The sequence below is a fragment of the Muscardinus avellanarius genome, assembly GCF_963383645.1.
Source record: "Muscardinus avellanarius genome assembly, chromosome: 11".
Lineage (NCBI taxonomy): Eukaryota > Metazoa > Chordata > Mammalia > Rodentia > Gliridae > Muscardinus > Muscardinus avellanarius.
In genome coordinates, this window is record NC_137797.1 from 82,580,300 (window position 1) to 82,599,221 (window position 18,922).

The 18,922-nt window shown below is 37.2% G+C and overlaps 1 protein-coding gene across 7 annotated transcripts in view; it reads left to right on the plus strand.

The window, feature by feature from the left end:
• Nucleotides 1–18,922, plus strand: part of KIF21A (kinesin family member 21A) — a gene marked incomplete at both ends in the record, with an annotated part of 219,842 nt that overhangs the window by 141,514 nt on the left and 59,406 nt on the right. For 4 of the 7 annotated variants that reach the window (XM_080706303.1, XM_080706301.1, XM_080706302.1 and 1 more), the window contains 9 exons: nt 168–367; nt 2,153–2,260; nt 8,119–8,187; nt 8,291–8,505; nt 8,654–8,807; nt 8,974–9,168; nt 12,547–12,648; nt 13,375–13,540; nt 14,034–14,054. In XM_080706303.1, the coding sequence (XP_080562429.1) occupies nt 168–367; nt 2,153–2,260; nt 8,119–8,187; nt 8,291–8,505; nt 8,654–8,807; nt 8,974–9,168; nt 12,547–12,648; nt 13,375–13,540; nt 14,034–14,054 (1,230 nt within the window). The remainder of the gene's footprint in view (nt 1–167; nt 368–2,152; nt 2,261–8,118; nt 8,188–8,290; nt 8,506–8,653; nt 8,808–8,973; nt 9,169–12,546; nt 12,649–13,374; nt 13,541–14,033; nt 14,055–18,922) is intronic. The other 3 variants (XM_080706304.1, XM_080706306.1, XM_080706305.1) reach the window with 2 other exon arrangements.

Here is an 18,922-nt window from a genome sequence, read left to right on the forward strand (position 1 = left end):
AATTGTTAAACAGATTGACATTAAAGGAGAAAATGAAAGAAAGATAACCTGACATTCTGAGGTTTGGGTTTGGGGAGGTAGCTCTTTGCTAAGGTCATAATTTGTAAACTTGTGAAATAAAAATATGATTTACAAAAGCAAATTACGAATATACTTTCATCATTTAGGCTCAGTGGAATCTTATTCAGAAGAAAAGGCAAAAAAAGTTAAGTCTGAATATGAAAAGAAACTCCAAGCCATGAATAAAGAACTGCAAAGACTTCAGACAGCTCAGAAAGAACATGCAAGATTGCTTAAAAATCAGTCTCAGTATGAAAAGCAATTGAAGAAATTGCAGCAGGATGTGATGGAAATGAAAAAAACGAAGGTATCAATATTTCCATTAAGTTTTATGTTGATGATACATGTGTCATTTGGAAGAAAAATAATTATTGTAGTTCAATAAATATAAAAAATAATTATTGTAGTTCATCTTATAAATGATGCACATCCTTTTGAAAATTAGAAATTTTTTCCAATGGTCATTTCTAAGCCCTTCTTTAGAGCAGTGGGTTAACTTTGATTAATCATATGGGTTATTGAAGCTTTGCTGACTTTGAAGGTAATTCTTCCTCTTAAAACTTACACAAACCAGGCTTGGTGGTGCACGCTTGTAATCCCAGAGCTTGGGAGGCTGAGGCAGGAGGATCGCATAGGTTTGAAGCCAGCCTCAGCTACTTAGTGAGGCTCTCAGCAACTTATTGAGACCTTGTTTCCCAATTTAAAAAAAAAAAAAAAAGGTCTGGGCGTATAGCCTGCAGATAGAAAAGTCCCTGGGTTCCACCCTCAGCACCAAAAATCAAAAACCAAACCAAAACAACAAAAAAAATGCTCACACAAGGTGAACAACAATATAAAATATTTCAGACATGCAAAAAACATAGATAATAACATAACTCTATTTTATTTTATTTTAATATTTTTTTTGTACTAGGGATTGAACCGGGTCATTTCATCTCCAAGCTTTACCCTCAGCCCTATTTTTAAATTTTTATTTAGGAACAAGGTCTCACCTAGGTTAACAAGAGTCTCACTACTTTCTGAGGCTGTCCTTGAACCTGTGAGTCTCCTTTCTCAGCTTCCCAAGTACTGGGATTACAGTTGTGCACCACCACAACAGGTTTACTCTCTAGTTGAAAATACTGTAAAGGGATGGACAATAAGCCTCTATGCTCCTCTTCCTGATCATATTTCCCATTACCCAAGAAGTAACAAATGTCTTGAACTTGATGTTATTACTCTCATACATAGTAAAGTACACATTTTCTTCCCTGACCAAAGAGATTATGTGAATCCTTATCTTTTATCTGTTTTTGTTGTGGAACTGATTATTCATAACATCTGGCCTGAAAAATCAATGTATTTTCCTTAATACAGCTAAAATGGAAATGATTTAGGAAGTAGATTATTGTGTTGTATAGTTGCTGCTACAGCAACAACAATAGTTAAAAATTACTAGGTGTTAGCCAGGTATAGTGGTGCACGCTTGTAATCTCAGCATTTGAGAGGTTGAGACAGGAGGATCACAGTTTGCAGGCAACCTCAGCTACTTAGTGAGGCCCTTTGCAACTCAATGAGACCCTGTTTCCAAATAAAGTATAAAAACAGGCCTGGGGATATAGCTCGGCGGTAAAATGCCCCAGCATTCCATACCAGGGGGAAAAAAAAGAAAAATATATAAATATATTAGCTACCTTAGTATGTACTAGGCCATGTTATATAGGCACTGTCAAATATTAACCAATTGAATTTTCACAATAGTCTAGTACTGTGGAAATATTATTTCTACTTTACAGATGAAAATACCAATGCCTAAAAGAGGCATTGTCCAAGGTCGTAGAGCTACTGATCATAAGTATCAAATTTTATTCATATTATAGAACAACTTAATTTTGAATAGAGAAATCACAGAGCATTGAGCAATTTGGCAGCAATGTATTAGAAACATATTAATCCTACAAAAGCAAGAACTGGCCATTTGAGATATACAGAAAAAACTACATGTGCTTTCATACCAAGTATTCAGAAGTTTAAAAACCTATTTTCATAATGTGGTTTATTTAATAAATGTCGTGATAGAATAACTCCAATAGATGTTTATCCATAATTTTAGGTTCGTCTAATGAAACAAATGAAAGAAGAACAAGAGAAAGCCAGATTGACAGAGTCTAGAAGAAACAGAGAGATTGCTCAGTTGAAAAAGGACCAACGTAAAAGAGATGTGAGTAGATTTTAACTGTTCATTATAGAAAAGTATTCTACATTGAGCATGATTATTTAATAAATAAAAGAAACATGTTTGTTTATTATAACTATTGAGTTAGGTTAAGGACAGTAAACGAACATTTATTTCATAAAACAATATTTAAGATAACATGAAGATTATTCTAATTCAATATAAAGTCTGTGAAAAAATGAGTACAAGTTTCATTTAAGTCTTCTTTCTTCCCCCTTCCCCATGGAGGATTGAACTCAGGGGCATTTTATTTCTGAGTTATACCTCTAGCCCTTTATTTATTTTTTAATTTTTATTTATTTTTTATTTTTTGGTACTGGGATTCCTGGAAGCCCTTCTACCTCCAGGCTACACTCTCAGACCTATTTTATACAGGGTCTCTTAAGCCAGCGCGGCTGGCTTCGAACCTGCGCAATCCCCGTCTCTGCCTCCTAAGCGCGGGGATTACAACCATGCGCCACCACGGCTGGCCAGCCCTTTATTTTTTAATTTTTTTTTTTTTTTTTTGGCAGGTCTGGGGATAGAACCCGGGGGTATTCTACCTCCAAGCTACACCCCCTGCCCTAGTTTATTCTTTAATTTGAAACTGGGTCTCACTAAATTGCGGAGGGCCTAAGTAGCTGAGGCTATCTGCTAACCGTGATCCTCCGGTCTCAGCCTCCTGAATGCTGGGATTACAAGCGTGCGCTACCATGCCCGGCTATTTTTTAATTTTGAAATAGGATTTTGCTTAGTAGCTGAGGCTGGCCTCATACCTTGGATTTTCCTGTTCCAGCCTCCCAAGTACTAGGATTACAGGTATGTGCCACCATGTCCAGCTGAGGCTTATTTTCTTTTGAGGCTTCTTAGATGATGAGATGGAAGTAAATGGAAAAGAGAGACTTGTTTTCCCTAGGGAGGTCAGGGAACTCGTTTTGGTAGCAATTTTAGGATGGTTCCAAAGAGTTTCATCACTAGGGATTCTTATAAGTGTTCCTTCCTCTGTAAAAGAGGTTTTTCTAAGATCTATGTAAATTTTCATATTCTTTGACTTAAAAATTCTACTTACATGAATTCAGAAGAAAAGAAGTGATCTAAAATCAGAAAAATTACTCTTTGCTAAAATCTTTACTTTAGAGTTATTTATGACTGTGAAATAAGTAAAATGACAGTGTTGCTTGATGATAAGGGGAATGGTTTAGTAAATTATGGTGTATCCCATTCAGTGGGTTATTTGTCCCATAAAAATTAGGATTTGGAAACCATATAGTTACATGAAAAAAAAAGGGCACAACTTAATATTGTATATGAAAGCACTTATGCATGTATGATTATTAATTATAATGAGGTAAAAATATTGAAGGATGTGTACCAAATGCTTATTGTGTTAGGGTTATAGATTGGGGTTGATCCTAAATTTTTGGCAATATGATTATTTATTTGAAATGAAGAATTACATTTATGAAGTTTTTTTGTTTGTTTAAGAAGAGGCCTCTTTATGCTGACCTTCCACATTCTACCTTTATTCTTGCTTAATTTTTTTTCTGAATCCTCCCTGGAGAAAATATGGTCATAGAGCATATTTTAAAAAACAGATACTATGAGAACACTTGAGATAGAGAGGTAGGAATTAATGAGGTGCAAAAGTACATATCTTGTGCAAATGACTCATACTGTAGCTATATTTATTTAATTTTCTCAGCATAGAAACAAATTTTAATAATTATTACATTTTTCAAATTTAATTTCTGGACAGTTTAAATTTTGTTTATATAATTTATACTGAAATAAAATAGAAGCATATCCTAAAATGTGTCTTTTTTCTAATATTTACTTAAAAATTGAGATATAATTCACACATCACAATACTTATCATTTTAAAGAACTCATGTTCTTAATATATTCACAGAATTGTATAACAATCACCATGATCTAATTCCAGAACATTTTAATTACTCCAGAAAGTAATTAAACCTCATACCCATTAGCCTTAGTCCCTCTGCCTCTTCCCCAGCAACCACTAATCAGCTTTTGTCTTTGGACTTGCCTGTTCTGGACATTTCATATAAATGGAATATTTTGTATTTGGCCCTCCTTTACTTAGTATGCTGTTTCAAGCATGTAATAGTACTTCATGCTAGATGGTACTTTTTTTTTTTTTGGTAGTACTGGGATTCCTGGAAGCCCTTCTACCTTGTAGCTACACTCCCAGACCTATTTTATACTTTTTATTTGGAAACAGGGTCTCTTAAGCCAGCGCTGCTGACTTCGAACCTGCGCGATCCTCCTGTCTCTGCCTCCCAAGCGTGGGGATTACAAGTGTGCGCCACCACGCCTGGCTAGATGGTACATTTTTATACTCACTCATCACTTGATGATTTGGGGCTTATTTCCACTTTTATGGCTATTTATTTTGTTTTTAGTGAGACTTTTAGATGGCAAGAATAATTTTAACAATATTTCTTTACATCTACTCCTCTATTGTTAATTCATATGAGATATAGAGAGATCAACACCAAATAATTAACTGTTGGAAAGGAGTCTTGTATTTTATCCCTAGCATATGATATCTGTATTTTATTATAAAGATATAAAGCTGGGCGTGGTGGCGCATGTTTGTAATCCCAGCATTCAGGAGGCTGACACTGGAAGAACACTCTTCGCAGACAGCCTCAGCTACTTATTGATGCCCTCTGCAACTCAGTGAGACCCGGTTTCAAAATAAAGAAAAAAAATAGGGCAGGGGGTGTAGCTCAGAGGTCAGATATCCCTGGTTTCCAGCCCCAGACCCACACACACACACACACACAAATATATATATATATATATATATATATATATATATATATATATATATCTGGCTAATAATATACAGATATATATATCTGGCTAATAATATACAGATATATATATCTGGCTAATAATATACAAAGCTACAACTCAGATTTCCTGTCATACTTATTTTTGCTTGTTTTTATGTTGTTCCTTATCATGTTTGTCTTCAAATCCTTAAAAAAACAAGTATGAGGCATGGTGGTGAAACGGGGTTTTCTTCCAAACCCCCAAGATGAAATGTGGGGAGTTTCTTGAGAAGAAACCTGGCGTTTTATTAAGATGGCATTTCCTTACCGTATTCTTGTCTGCGGCGAGTGAAGAATGACACCCGCAGACCAAAGGAAGGGGAGTAAAAGGTATATTGGAAACAGCAGGGAATAGGGAAAAGTGGCCAAACATCCCAAAGGGGCTGTAGGGACTCTGAAGTCCAGCAGCTGCCTTCAGGGCAATACTTGAGGGTAGCCCAAGCTGAATGCCTTCAGTTGCAAGCTGCTTTCTCCCAAAGTCCACACGATCAGCCAGAAAGGAATAGGGAAAGTGGCAGAACACCTCTAGGGCTGTCGGGGCTCTGGTGTCCAGTAGCTGCCTTCAGGTCACTACCTGAGTATATCCCAGGCTACGTGCCATCAGTTACAAACTGCTTTCTCCCAGAGTCCATGTGATCTGCCAGAAAGGAAATGCAGGTCACCCCTAGGGGCCCTGGTCGGCCTTGATGTCCAGCAGAGGCCTTCAGGTCACTACCTGAGTGTAGCCCAGGCCAAATGTCTTCATTGCACTCCTCCTTCTCTCAAAGCTAACGCGAACTGCAAGAGAGAGAGAAGCTCCCCAGCGGGGAGAGGTTCCCAGAGTGGGAAAAACCATCATGGTGACTGCGCTAGGGGTTTATATATGTCTGAATGTTTTCTGTTGGTTGGAGTTTGGGATTCTGGGAAGCAGCTCTCAGAATTTGCATAGGGTATTTGCATGTCCTTTGAAGGGTCTCCTTTCAGTAGGAGTGTCAGACTTGCTCCCTTGATGTCTCCTGGGTTTGTTGATTAGTAAACAAATGGTTTTGTGAAGGTTTGGTCCTTATCTCTGAACCTTGGAAGAGCTGATATTTCTTCTCAAGAAATTATGTTTTTTCTACCGAGGCCTCTTCCCTATCTGCCTATTTCCTTTCTATCTCCTCAGTGGGGCATGCCTGTAATCTCAATACTTGGGAGGCTGAGACAGGAGGAATGCAGATTCAAGGCCAATCTTAGCAATGTCCAATGCTTAGCAAACTCACAGCAACCTAGTAAGACAAAACAAAACAAAAAACATAAAAACAAAACCAAACATAAAAAGGTCTGAGGATGTATCTTGGTGATAGAATGCCCCTAATTCAACTCATATTACCACCAAAAAAAAACCAAAAAAAGTTAATATATTTGATATTTAGTGTTTAATAGAAAGAAATTTATTTTATTGTAGTAATTTTTTCAAAATATATGTTACCTTTTGGGAGTTTATTTATTTAAAAAGTATTTGCCATCTGGGCATGATGGTGTACACCTATAATTCCAGTACTTGGGAGTCTAAAATGGGAGGATTACAGGTTCAAGGCCAATATGTGATAACGTGTCAAGACCCTGTTTAAAAGAAAAAAAGGAAAAAGGGCTGGAGGCTTAAGTTAGTGGTAGAATGTCCCTAAATTCAATCCCCAGTACCATACTAAAAGTATATTTTATTTATTTATTTATTTTATTATTATTATTTTTTGCGGCACTGGGGATGGAACCCAGGGCATTCTACCTCCGTGCTACACCCCACACCCTATGTTGTAGTCTTTATAATTTTTGAAACAGGGTCTCACTGAATTGCAAAGGGCCTCACAAAGTAGCTGAGGCTGTGCACGAACTGCGATCCTCTGTTTCAACCTCCTGAATGCTAGGATTACAAGCATGCACCACCACGCCTGGCCAAAAAGTATGTATTTTAAAACTTTGCTTTTATGTTAATTATTTTGGCAGTCAAAGTAGGCATGAAAATGATGAGATACAACTTTTTCTGATTAGATAAGAATAAGCAGCATATGCGTTAAATGAATGATCGTTTTGGGTCTGAGAAACAAACAAGAGGGGTTTGTTATGTAACAGAATTGAAGTGCTAGAAGGGATGTTCGTAATCAAATCCTATTCCAGAGACCATAGATTTGGGTAAATGATGGAATCAGAACTAGGATCTAGGCTCTTTTTCAGTCTAAAATTATTATCTCAATTATCCCTATAGAATGGCTGGAAGTAATCCAAAGTAATCTTTGTCATCTAAGCCACCTGAAAACAAATTGGTAGTCAATACTGACATATTTTATTGTCCATTTGCTTTATTCATCCTAATAAGATTCCCAAAACTTCTATAAAGTACTATAAATAAATGTCAATGTATTTGTCCCTATATTTAAAACAACTTATAATTATAAGTATTGTAAGATGATCCTGTGGAGACTACTGTAAGCTGTTTCCTTTCCTTTCTCTTCATGCCCCAGCCAGCTATTAAAAAAAAATGTGTAACAAAACTAAATTTACAAAGCATTTAGAAAAATACTTGCACATAGTAAGCACTGTAGTGTTTATTAAATAAAAGTATGTGGCACAGAGATAACTATTCATTTTTAAGTAGTAATGGCTATATCAGTATAAGTTTTTGAGTTTTGTTTTGTTTAGTTTTTGGTACTGGGGACTGAACCCAAGAAGCTTTCTATCCCCAAGCTATATCCCTAGTCCTTTTTTACTTTTTATTTTGAAACTGGGCCTTGCTAAATTCCTGTAGGTCTCACTAAACTGCTGAGGCTGGCCTCAAACCTGTGATCCTCCTATCTCAGCTGTCCAAGTACTGGGATTACATGTATGCTCCACCAAACCTAGCTTACGTGTTTTTGTTTGTTGGAATAAAGCTGTGTTCTGCTAATAATTTATATAGTTTCCAGGACCATGGGTGAAGTGTTAACATAAAAAGAAGTATTGTGTTTTTTACTTTATCATTTCAACTTATTTAATATTATCTCATAGCATCAGCTTCGACTTCTAGAAGCCCAGAAAAGAAACCAGGAAGTGGTTCTTCGTCGCAAAACTGAAGAGGTACAGTAAGCAAGCTGGCCAGTTGAAAGAAACATCTTAACTTTGTGATAATGATGCATTTCTATAGATGGAGGAACTGAGATATGCTCTGGTGCCATTTCAGGTGACAGCCCTCAGGCGGCAAGTGAGGCCCATGTCAGATAAGGTGGCTGGGAAAGTCACTCGGAAGCTGAGCTCCTCAGACACTGCTGCTCAGGATGTGGGCTCTAGCTCGGCTGCAGTAGAACCAGATGCATCCAGGGCTGGTGCCCAGCAGAAGATGAGAATCCCTGTGGCAAGGGTCCAGGCCTTGCCAACGCCTACAACAAACGGAACCAGGTAAACCTGATGCTTCTGTTCTTTCTTAGGGAATCCTTCTGGGCATTCATGCTGAATGTTGTGCATAAATGGAACATGTCTGTTATTGGGTGATGCACAATCAAATAAATGTTTAATAACTATATTTGGGTGTTTTTTCTGAATATAGGAAAAAATACCAGAGGAAAGGAATAACTGGCCGAGTGTTCACGTCTAAGACAGCCCGCATGAAGTGGCAGCTCCTGGAGCGCAGGGTCACTGATATCATCATGCAAAAAATGACCATCTCCAACATGGAGGCTGATATGGACAGATTCCTAAAGGTTTGAAAAGTAGAAATTAGATGCGTTCCCCTCATCTGTTAGTTTCACTCTTTCAAATTTTCTTCCTGGGTACATATAACACTTAACAAGTTGTTTTGGTTTGAATTGTACTGTGTATGAGTAGATCGACATCATTTCTTCAAATCCAACCTGTTGTTTTCAATAGCAACGGGAAGAACTCACAAAACGACGAGAGAAACTTTCAAAGAGACGAGAGAAGATAGTCAAGGAGAATGGAGAAGGAGATAAGAACGTGGTTAACATCAATGAGGAGATGGAGTCTCTGACTGCTAACATCGATTATATCAATGACAGCATCTCTGATTGCCAAGCCAACATCATGCAGATGGAAGAAGCAAAGGTGCTTGAGTTCAATGTTTAGTGGCTTACTGGACGGTATTTTTTTGTATTATCTTTGAAAGTACTCTGAATTTTTATATGAAGGAATTTTCTAGTTCTTAGTTTAATCTGATTCTCAGATATTACATGTAAATTACCCTTTGCCTGCTTTCCATACTTCTTTGCTATTTTGTGATATTATTTGTTATATGTACCACACATGCATCTTTGACTACATCCTTCCTTGAATTCTTTTTTTAAAATTTTTTTATTGGTGCACTGTATTCATACATCATAATGGGATAAAAAAAACTTTTGAAGACATACATGCACATATCGCCCAGTTAGCCCCTAACTGATCCCCACCCCGTTCCCTCCCCATCCCTCCTTGCCATGCTTGGCTTAGTGGTTGACATCTAGTACTATAGCAATTTATCCAAAATTAACAATGATAATCTCACAAGTTTCATTTGTCTGATACCAAGCTTTTGATGACTTAAAGATAACATTTCAATATTTCTTTTTGCTTTCTTTCTTACCAGAGAATATTTTTTTTAGGTGAAACTAGCATACATTTATTTATTTATTTTACAAAAAACATCTATCCTAATATGGAATATGGACTCTAGATACCAAAAATGATCTCAAAAAGGAACAAAGCTAGAAGATGTATATTTTCTGATTTCAAACCATATAAAGCTACAATAATTGAAACAGTGTAGTACTGTTCTAAAGGCAGATATATAAACCATTGGAGTTAAATAAAAGCCTAGAGATAAATTCTTCCATATACTGTCGTTAATTTTGACAAGGTTTCCACGAACATTTGGTGGAGGAAATAATAATCTTTTAACTAAATATTGTTGAAAAATAATAATTACATGAAAAAGAATAAAATTGGACTCTTACCTAACACCATATACAAATATTAACTCAAAATAGATAAAAGACCTAAATAAAAATCTTAAGATTATAAACTTTTAGAAGAAAATCTGGGTCATAAAGCCTCACAACATTGAAATTGGCAGTGATTTCTTGGATATGATTTCAATGGCACAGGCAACAGAAGGGTAAACAAACTCCCTAGAAAATAAAAAAAAATATTGTATATCCAAAGACAGTGTAAACAGAGTTAAAAGTTACTGATAAAATGGGATAAAATATTTCTAAACACTATTATCTGAAGGTATATTAATATTCCAACTAGAAATCCTAAAAATTAGCAACAATAAAAGCAAACAATACAATTTAGAAATAGGTAAAAGACTAACATAAATAATGAATCTCCACAGATAACCAATCTTAGTTGTCTGTTGGATGGAAACTCTTGTTTCTCTGGTTCTGGTGTGTGTTACCTATTTCTTCTTTGTAGTTAATCTCTTTGAGTATTTTCTCTAGTGCTGGTTTTAAAGACATAAATTCCTTCAGTTTCTATTTGTCATGGAAGCTTCTTATCTCCCCATCTAATTTGATAGAAAGTTTTGCTGGGTAGGAAATTTTTGGCTGGAAGTTGTTTTCTTTCAGAGTTTGGAATATGTTACTCCAAGCCCTTCTGGCTCTCATAACTTGGTTTGGGAAGTCTGGAGTGATTCTAATTGGTTTGCCTCTGAATGTCACTTGGCCCTTTGTTTTTGTTGCCTTTAAGATTCTTTGCTTGGCTTCCACATTGGTCATTTTGACCATTATGTGGCGGGGGATCCTCTTCTCCGATCCTGTCTAAAGGGAGTTCTGTAAGTTTCCTGGATCTGTGTATCGACCTCTTGCTCTATGTTTGGAAAATATTCTGCTATTACTTCCTTGAAGAGATTATTGATCGCTTTGGTTTCACCTTCTTTTCCCTCCTCTATTCCAATTATTCTTAGGTTAGCTCTCTTAAAATGGGCCCATATTTCTTCAATGTCAGATTCCTGCTGTTGGGTTTTTTTTTTTCTTAATTAGAAACTATGCATTTATTTTTTGAGTGATCATCTTCTAGGAGCGAGATTCTATTCTCCATGTGGTCTAATCAGTTGTTTGTACTTTGAATTGAGGCCTTTACTTCATTAATTGCATCCTTTATCTCTTTTTGGCTCTCTCTGAATTCTTTTCAAAACACCTCTATTATTTCTACAGTTATTTTCCTGATTTGATCTTCTAGAAATCTCTGAATTTCTGTTTTATCAGGTTCTGAAGTTGTGGGGTTGTGGGTATTCATTGCTCCATTTTTATTCCTCTTTCCCATGATTTCAGAAGTTTGTGCCTTCTCTGGATTCTTCTCTGGGTCACTACGACTTCACTTAAGGTGCTCTGGATCTCGAGTCTGTGGTATTTCAGTCACCACTACTCTTTTACTGGGTTGTATCTCAAAGTCTCAGACCTAGGGAGTCAATTGAGGTTGATTTAGACCATGGGGGGTGCAAGGTTGGGCCTTCTCCTGAGGGGAGTTGTGAATATGGTGTGATATTTCTGCCACTGCTACTTCCCCACTGGGTCAAGTCCCTGGGAGTACAGTACTGGGATTTCTCCTCTAGGAGCCGCAATTTGACTGACGGTTGTTGAGTGCACTGTTGGAGCTGTAGTAGACTCGCTAAATTCGCTGCTGCTGATGCCGGTGGCAATATGGCACCACTGCCACACCCTCAGCCGTGAGGCTGGCATATTTCTTCTATGGTTTTGAACTCCACTCTGAGTCCCTATAGGGTGTGCTTAGCCTAGCCCCTGGGAGGTTTAGAAACTCCCTGCACTGAAAAATCTGCCAAATTCCACCCAGCTGATCTGTAGTGGCTCACCTCGGCTCGCTGTCTGCCCCTGTTCTCTGGAGCCTGGTGGGCTGTTGAGTGCGTTGGTCTGGTGCTGTTGGTGAATTCGCCGCTGCCGCTGGCAGTAAGGCGCTGCTGCCACGTCTTTGGGCGTGAGGCCGGTGTATCTCCTCTGTGGCTCTGAGCTCTGTTCTGAGTCCCACTCCTCTCTGGAGCCTGGTGCTGCAAGGGGAGATGGCGCTCGCGCAGCTCCGCACCACAGCTCTGGCCACAGCACTGTGCTTTGGTTCTTTCTGGTGTCTTGTTTTTCCAGCCCTCTTTTTCTCTGTCCCTTGTATTTACATTTTTTGTTTCTCTGCTGATGGTGTTTTCTGGCTATGAAAAGCGCTGATTTGTGGTAATAGAGATTGATTGTTAGCAGGGCTTGTAAGCCCAGCTTTTCTCCGTCGCCATCTTCCTGGAAGTCTCCTCCCTTGAATTCTTAATGGCTTAAATATGTCCTTTTTCAACTAGACAGTATGTTTCTTGGTGCTGGGATGATATACTTTTCCAAGGAGTCTCACTGCACAATCCAGTACTATCAAATAAATGCAATAAACTTTTGTTTCCTGCTTAAATACATCTGATTAAAGTAATGATCATAACACACTGGTTTGATATAGGAAGAAGGTGAGACTTTGGACGTCACTGCTGTCATTAACGCTTGCACACTCACAGAGGCCCGATACCTCCTGGATCATTTCCTGTCAATGGGCATCAATAAGGTAAGATTTAACCATCCTACTTCTGAAAACCTATGTTGAGATCAATTAATTGTGATTGCTTATCTGCCTCCAGTAAACTTTCTCTTTGTAATAAAGATTATTAATTAGAAGGATGGTTTTTTTTTAACCTTTCTCTATAGTTAAGAAAATTTAGCAATTATCTTTCATGCTTATGTGTTAGAACAGATAAATCAAATAAGTCATTTCAGTTTTACTTTAGCAGAGAAAAAAATTCTTAGTGTGAAAATTTTGTTATCATAACTGGCTTAATATTGATTCTTTATGGTTGGAAAGAAAATCAGACAGGAATAATAATAATAATAATAATAATAATAATAATAATAATACCCCTACCACCCTCCTCTTTAAGCATGTATCTAATTTTTTGCCAATAAAAGTGATAATGACTTCAAATTCACTTTCTAAAAAAAATACTGTGTTAGAACCTTTACAAGTTATATTCTTTCACTTAGTTTTCACAATATGCCACAAAGTAGGAATTATTTATATCATTTTACACATTGAAGAGACTGAAAATCAGGAGGATAACATTTTGGACAAGTCATTTTGTCCAAGATCACCAAGCTAGTAGGTGGATTAGAGTTGGGAAGATCATGGTATAACTGATATCCAAGTTCATATATAATATACTTTTGCTACTTAATACAGATCTTTATGTTGTGGATTCTAATTTGCATTACCTAAGATAATTAGTTGTTATTGCAGGGTCTTCAGGCTGCCCAGAAAGAGGCTCAAATTAAAGTACTTGAAGGTCGACTCAAACAAACTGAAATAACCAGTGCTACACAGAACCAACTCTTATTCCATATGTTGAAAGAGAAAGCAGAATTAAATCCTGAGTTGGATGCTCTACTAGGCCATGCTTTGCAAGGTAATTTGCACTGTATTCTAGCTCATTGAGTTGCATGGTAGCTTTGCTCTTTGAATATGCAATGTTCTATCTCTTTCCTTTTTAGCTTAACTGAATAGATGCTATACTTACTTATGCTCTTAAAAGTTTTTCTTTCTTTAATTTGCATGTGAATGTAAATTTGGGGAGAGGTAATTATAGTTGTCCCAGAAAGTGATTACCAACTTGAAAAGGCTTACTTACCTTTACCAAGCAATTAGTTATTATGGGAAAAGAGGACCAGCTGAGTCTCTGAATTAGTTATTTAAATTACTCAAAAGATTAACTAGATTGTATTACATTACTTTGCATATCTAACTGCTCTAAAAAGAAAATTTGTAAGTGTTTGTTATGGCATCTATTCTTCATATCTTGTAAATGGTACATAATCATGTTTTATGTGAGAACTCTTAACATTGAACCTGTTTTGATTGGAGTATTGCTTTTTGTTTCCTTTTTGCTGTTATTTGCACAGATCTAGATAGAATACCATTAGGTAAGTATGTTTAGCTTTCTATGTACCCTACAGCTGCATGAATTACTAATTGTTCATGTACACTAATTGTGGTACATTATATTGTTCAAATTTTTATTGGCGTTCAACTCGTTTTTGCATGATGTTTTTTGAAATGTATCCATAATCACAAACATACTAAGTCTTTTGTCTTTATTAAACATTTCTGATTTTCAAATTCTGAAGTGTTTCAAGAAGTATGCTTTAATCTTTGTCTCTTTGATTCTTAGAGCTCCAGTATGGCTCTAGTTTCATAAACCCTTTGAATTCTTTCTCTTTCTTATAGGAAAACAGAATGTGTGTTCCTTGTTAAGTATATTTTTAACTTGTATCTATTGTTTTAACCTCATAAATAAGTTTCTTTTGTATATATCTTTGCTATATATTTGTTAAATTCTCATATATTTTTTATTTTTGTAAAATTAGGCACATATTTTTAAGACTGTGAAATGAATAGAACTAGCTACGGCCTTTTTTGGGCAGGTTGATACCATATTTGTAAGCATAATATTTTCAATTTATAAGGTGCTTTAATGAGATCGTTGAATATAGAGGTATGTGTGTGTATGTGTGCGTGTGTGTGTATGTGTGTGCGTGCGTGTGTGTGTGTGTTACAGTGGGTTGAACTCAGGGACATTCTATCTCCATGCTACATCCCCAACCCTATTTTTTATTCTTTATTCTGAAATATGTTCTCAGTAAGTTGTAGAGGACCTCACTAAGTAGCCAACGTTGGCCAAGAACCTGGGATCCTCCTGTCTCAGCCTCTCAAGTACTGGGATTACAAGTGTGTGCACCACCTCTGGCTAATATAGAAGTTTTTAAACTGTTTCTTCTTCCTCTCCTACATCTACATCAGCTATACCCACTCATTGTCAACATCTTTCTCTCTTCTTAGTGATGATATATGGTAATGATTAAGAGTTTGGGGGAAATTTTAGTATTGGTGATATGTCTAATTATTTTGCAGCAGCTATATATATATACCATTATATGTATGTGTGTGTATATATATATATATACCATTGATATATGTATGTATATATATACATATATATACATATATACATATATACATATATACATATATATACATATATATACATATACATATACATATATATATATACTGTGTGTGTGTGTGTGTGTGTGTGTGTGTGTGTGTGTGTGTGTGTGTGTGTTTTGCTGGTGATTGAACCCAGGGGCATTCTACCTCTGGGCTATGCCTCCAGGCCTATTTTTTATTCTTTTTTTTTTATTGCAGTACTGGGGATGGAACCCAGGGCCATTATACCTCCAGTCCTATTTTTTTTTTTTTTTTTTTTTTGTGGTACTGTGGCTGAAACCCAGGGGCTTTCTACCTCTGGGATATACTCCCAAACCTATTTCATATTTTATTTGGAAACAGGGTCTCACTAAGTTGCTGAGAGCCTCACTAAGTAGCTGAGGCTGGCTTCAAACCTGCATGATCCTCCCGTCTCAGCCTCCCAAGAGTGGGGATTACCAGCGTGCACTACCACGCCGGGCGTCCAGTCTTATTTTTTTATTCTTTATTTTGAAACAGGGTCTCATTGAGTTGCAAAGGGCCTCACTAAGTACCTGAGGCTGTCCACAAACCACAATCCTCCTGTCTCAGCCTCCCAAATGCTGGGATTACAAGCATGTGCCACCATGCTTGCCTATTCTTTATTTTTTAAAAAAGGTCTCACTAAGTAGCAGAGGGCCACATTAAGTAGCTGAGACTGGCCACAAACCTGCAATCCTTCTCCCTCAGCCTCCCAAGTACTGGGATTACAGGCATGCATCATTATGCCTGGCTTAAATAAAATTATTTTGAAATTTGGTTATAGCCGGGCATGGTGGCACACATTTGTAATCCCAGCATTTGGGAGGCTGAGACTGGAGGATCACAGTTTGTGGACAGCCTCAGCTACTTAGTGAGGCCCTTTGCAACTCAGTGAGACCCTGTTTCAAGATAAAAGAATAAAAAATTGGGCAGGGGTTGTAGCTCTGAGGTCAGATGCCTCTGGGTTCCAGCCCCAGACCCGCAAAAAAAAAAAAAAAAAAAAAAAAAAAAAAAAAAAAAAAAAAAAAATTTGGTCATAACTTTTTTTCTTAATGACATAGTTGTCAAGTTTTCTAAATATTTATACTTAAAGGAGAGTAACTGAAAGATTCAATTTAACTAACTCTCTGTGTTATTAGAATAAACAATCTGACTCTGCCTTTTCTTTAAATGATATAACAAAATACATGATATATTTGATTTTTATGATGCACATTAATATCACCATCATATTTCCTTGAGAGCAGTGCATAATAAAACAATATATAGGGAAAAGCTATACAAGCTAGGATGAGAACAGATATAAGACCAATTTGGCTCAATTATAATTGATTAAAAGAAACAATGTTAGGCTGCTCAAGAATCTGCTAATGTAACCAGCATTTTTCTCATTGTTTTTCCTTTCTTCTCCCCTACTTCTCCCTTCTCCTCCACCTCCTCAAGTTTGTCACCCCCTCTTTTTTCATTTCTTGTTCTCCTCCTCCCTCTCTTCTTTGTTCTTCTTAGTGTCTCAGCTTATAGTAATACATGATCTACTTTAGCTTGGAAGAAAAATTCTTTTATGTCATTTTGTGCAGACAAATTCTAAACTGTTATTTATTTTTTATGTGTGTGGTCTGGGGATGGAACCCAGGGGCATTCTCTGAGCTACACCCCCCTACCCTATTTTTACTCTTTATTTTGAAACAGGGTCTCACTGAGTTGCAAAGGGCCTCACTAAATAGCTGAGGCTGTCCACAAACTGCAGTCCTCCAGTCTCAGCCTCCCAAACCCTGGGATTACAAGCGTGCACCACCATGCCCAGCTAAACTGTTAATTTGATAAGCACTTTTTACAACTTTAAACTAATAGTTTGAAGTGGCATTCAGATGATATAATGTGTGACTCATGGCAAAAATTTTTCCTTGAGATGGCTATAACATAGATTAGAGGAGCTGGAGGAAACACATGGAAGGAGTAAAGAAATGGAATTAAACCTCCAGAAGTTAAAAAGTCATAGATACATTGCTTTTTAAAAAAATAAATAAATAAACCCTTTACTTTGCGCTTCAACTTTATCTCAAGCATTTGGGTGGGGTACTGGATTCAGAGATGAGTGAGAACCAATCTTTTCCTCATAAAGCTGATGCCTTGCTGAAAGTGATGGAGCATGAACAAAGTGTGATATATTGCATTGAGGATGGTGATTATGATATATACAAATGGTTATGGGAACATAGATTGGAACCACTCAAAAAGAGTGGAAATGTAGATGACAGCTTTCTGGAGGAGATGACATTTGAGCTAGAGCATAAAGAAAGAAAAAGAGTTATCCAGGCAAAAGAGAGTATTGAAGAAGCTCCAGAAAAGAGTCAGTTTAGGGAAATTTTTCCAAGATGGCGACGGAGAGACGCAGCATCCCTCACTAGCTGAAGCAAACTAAGTTCAACTACTGAGACAGAAGTGTCTTAAAAAAGAAAAAATTAAACGTAGGATCCAAAACAGACTTGGGGAATACAGCAGAAAAAAATCCAGCAACTGAACTGCAGGATTCACCACAACACACAAAGAAAGCAGATAGTGAGCTGAAGAATCGGCAGCCGGCGGAGTGTAGGCACAGGTGCAGTGGCCTCAGGGCCGCTGGCCCAAACAGAACTTTTGGGTCTTTGACATTCTCAGAAAAGCTCTAAAGTCTGAAAGTGACCAGAGAGTTCCAATACCTGAAGTTGCTAGCTAACTGGAGCTCCTGAGGGGCACCCAACAAAGGCGGCCCTGCAGACACGCCTGGAGATCAGCAGGGACCAGGAAATGGACCTGCTTACCGCGGGAGTGAAAAGTCAGCAGGATACGGGAGAGCTGCCAGAGCTTCAGAGCCACAGATTGGACTGCCAGCGTGAATTCAGAAGAGCCACAGACCCAGTGAGCACACAGTGAGTATGATATATGTGAGTGCCAGTGTGCGCAAAGTGGGCCAATTCAACTCCGGATCACAGAAGAGCGCTTAAGGCACGATACCTGCATGGGGCCACAAGGGGACACTCCAAGCAAAAACAAGATTCAACATATATCAACAATATAGTAGGACTGTTATCTCTTTTATTATTATTTTTTTTTTTTTTTACTATTTTTCTATCCTTTTATATTTTATTTTTTACTATTGCGGTTTGGTATTGTTTGTTCTACTTTTTGGGTCTTTGGGTTTGTTTTGGCTTTTGGTTTTCTGGGGGGATAAGTTTTTTTTTTTTTTTTCTGGGGGGATAAGTCTTTTCTAAAGTCCTAATACAAAGACTGGGCCAAAAATAATACCCACTAATGATGGGAAGACAGCAGAAAACCAGACCTGAGAACTCTGAAAATATGAGAAATAGGAACACTGGAGAAATGACAGAAATCACGAATACTGACCTACAAGAAATGCAGGAAGGGGAGTTCCGAATCTTGATCTACATTATGATGAAAGGATTTAAAACAAGTTTAGAGGAGATGAAAGATGAGTTAGAAACACTAAAAAAGAATCAGAAAGAGGCTTGGAATGAAATGAAAGAGTCAATAAATGAAATGAAGTCAGCAATAGAAAGAAATTCGGGAAGATTAGAGGAAATGGAAAGTAGAATATCACTGTTAAAAGACAGTTCATCCAACACCAAAAACAGTCAATAGTATGCAGAAGTCATAACAGCAACAAAACCTAAACATACAGCAAATTTGGGACAACATGAAACGCCCTAACTTATGGATAAAAGGCATTGAAGATGGGATAAAGGTACAGACCAGGGGCATCCGTAATCTCTTCACAGAAATAATT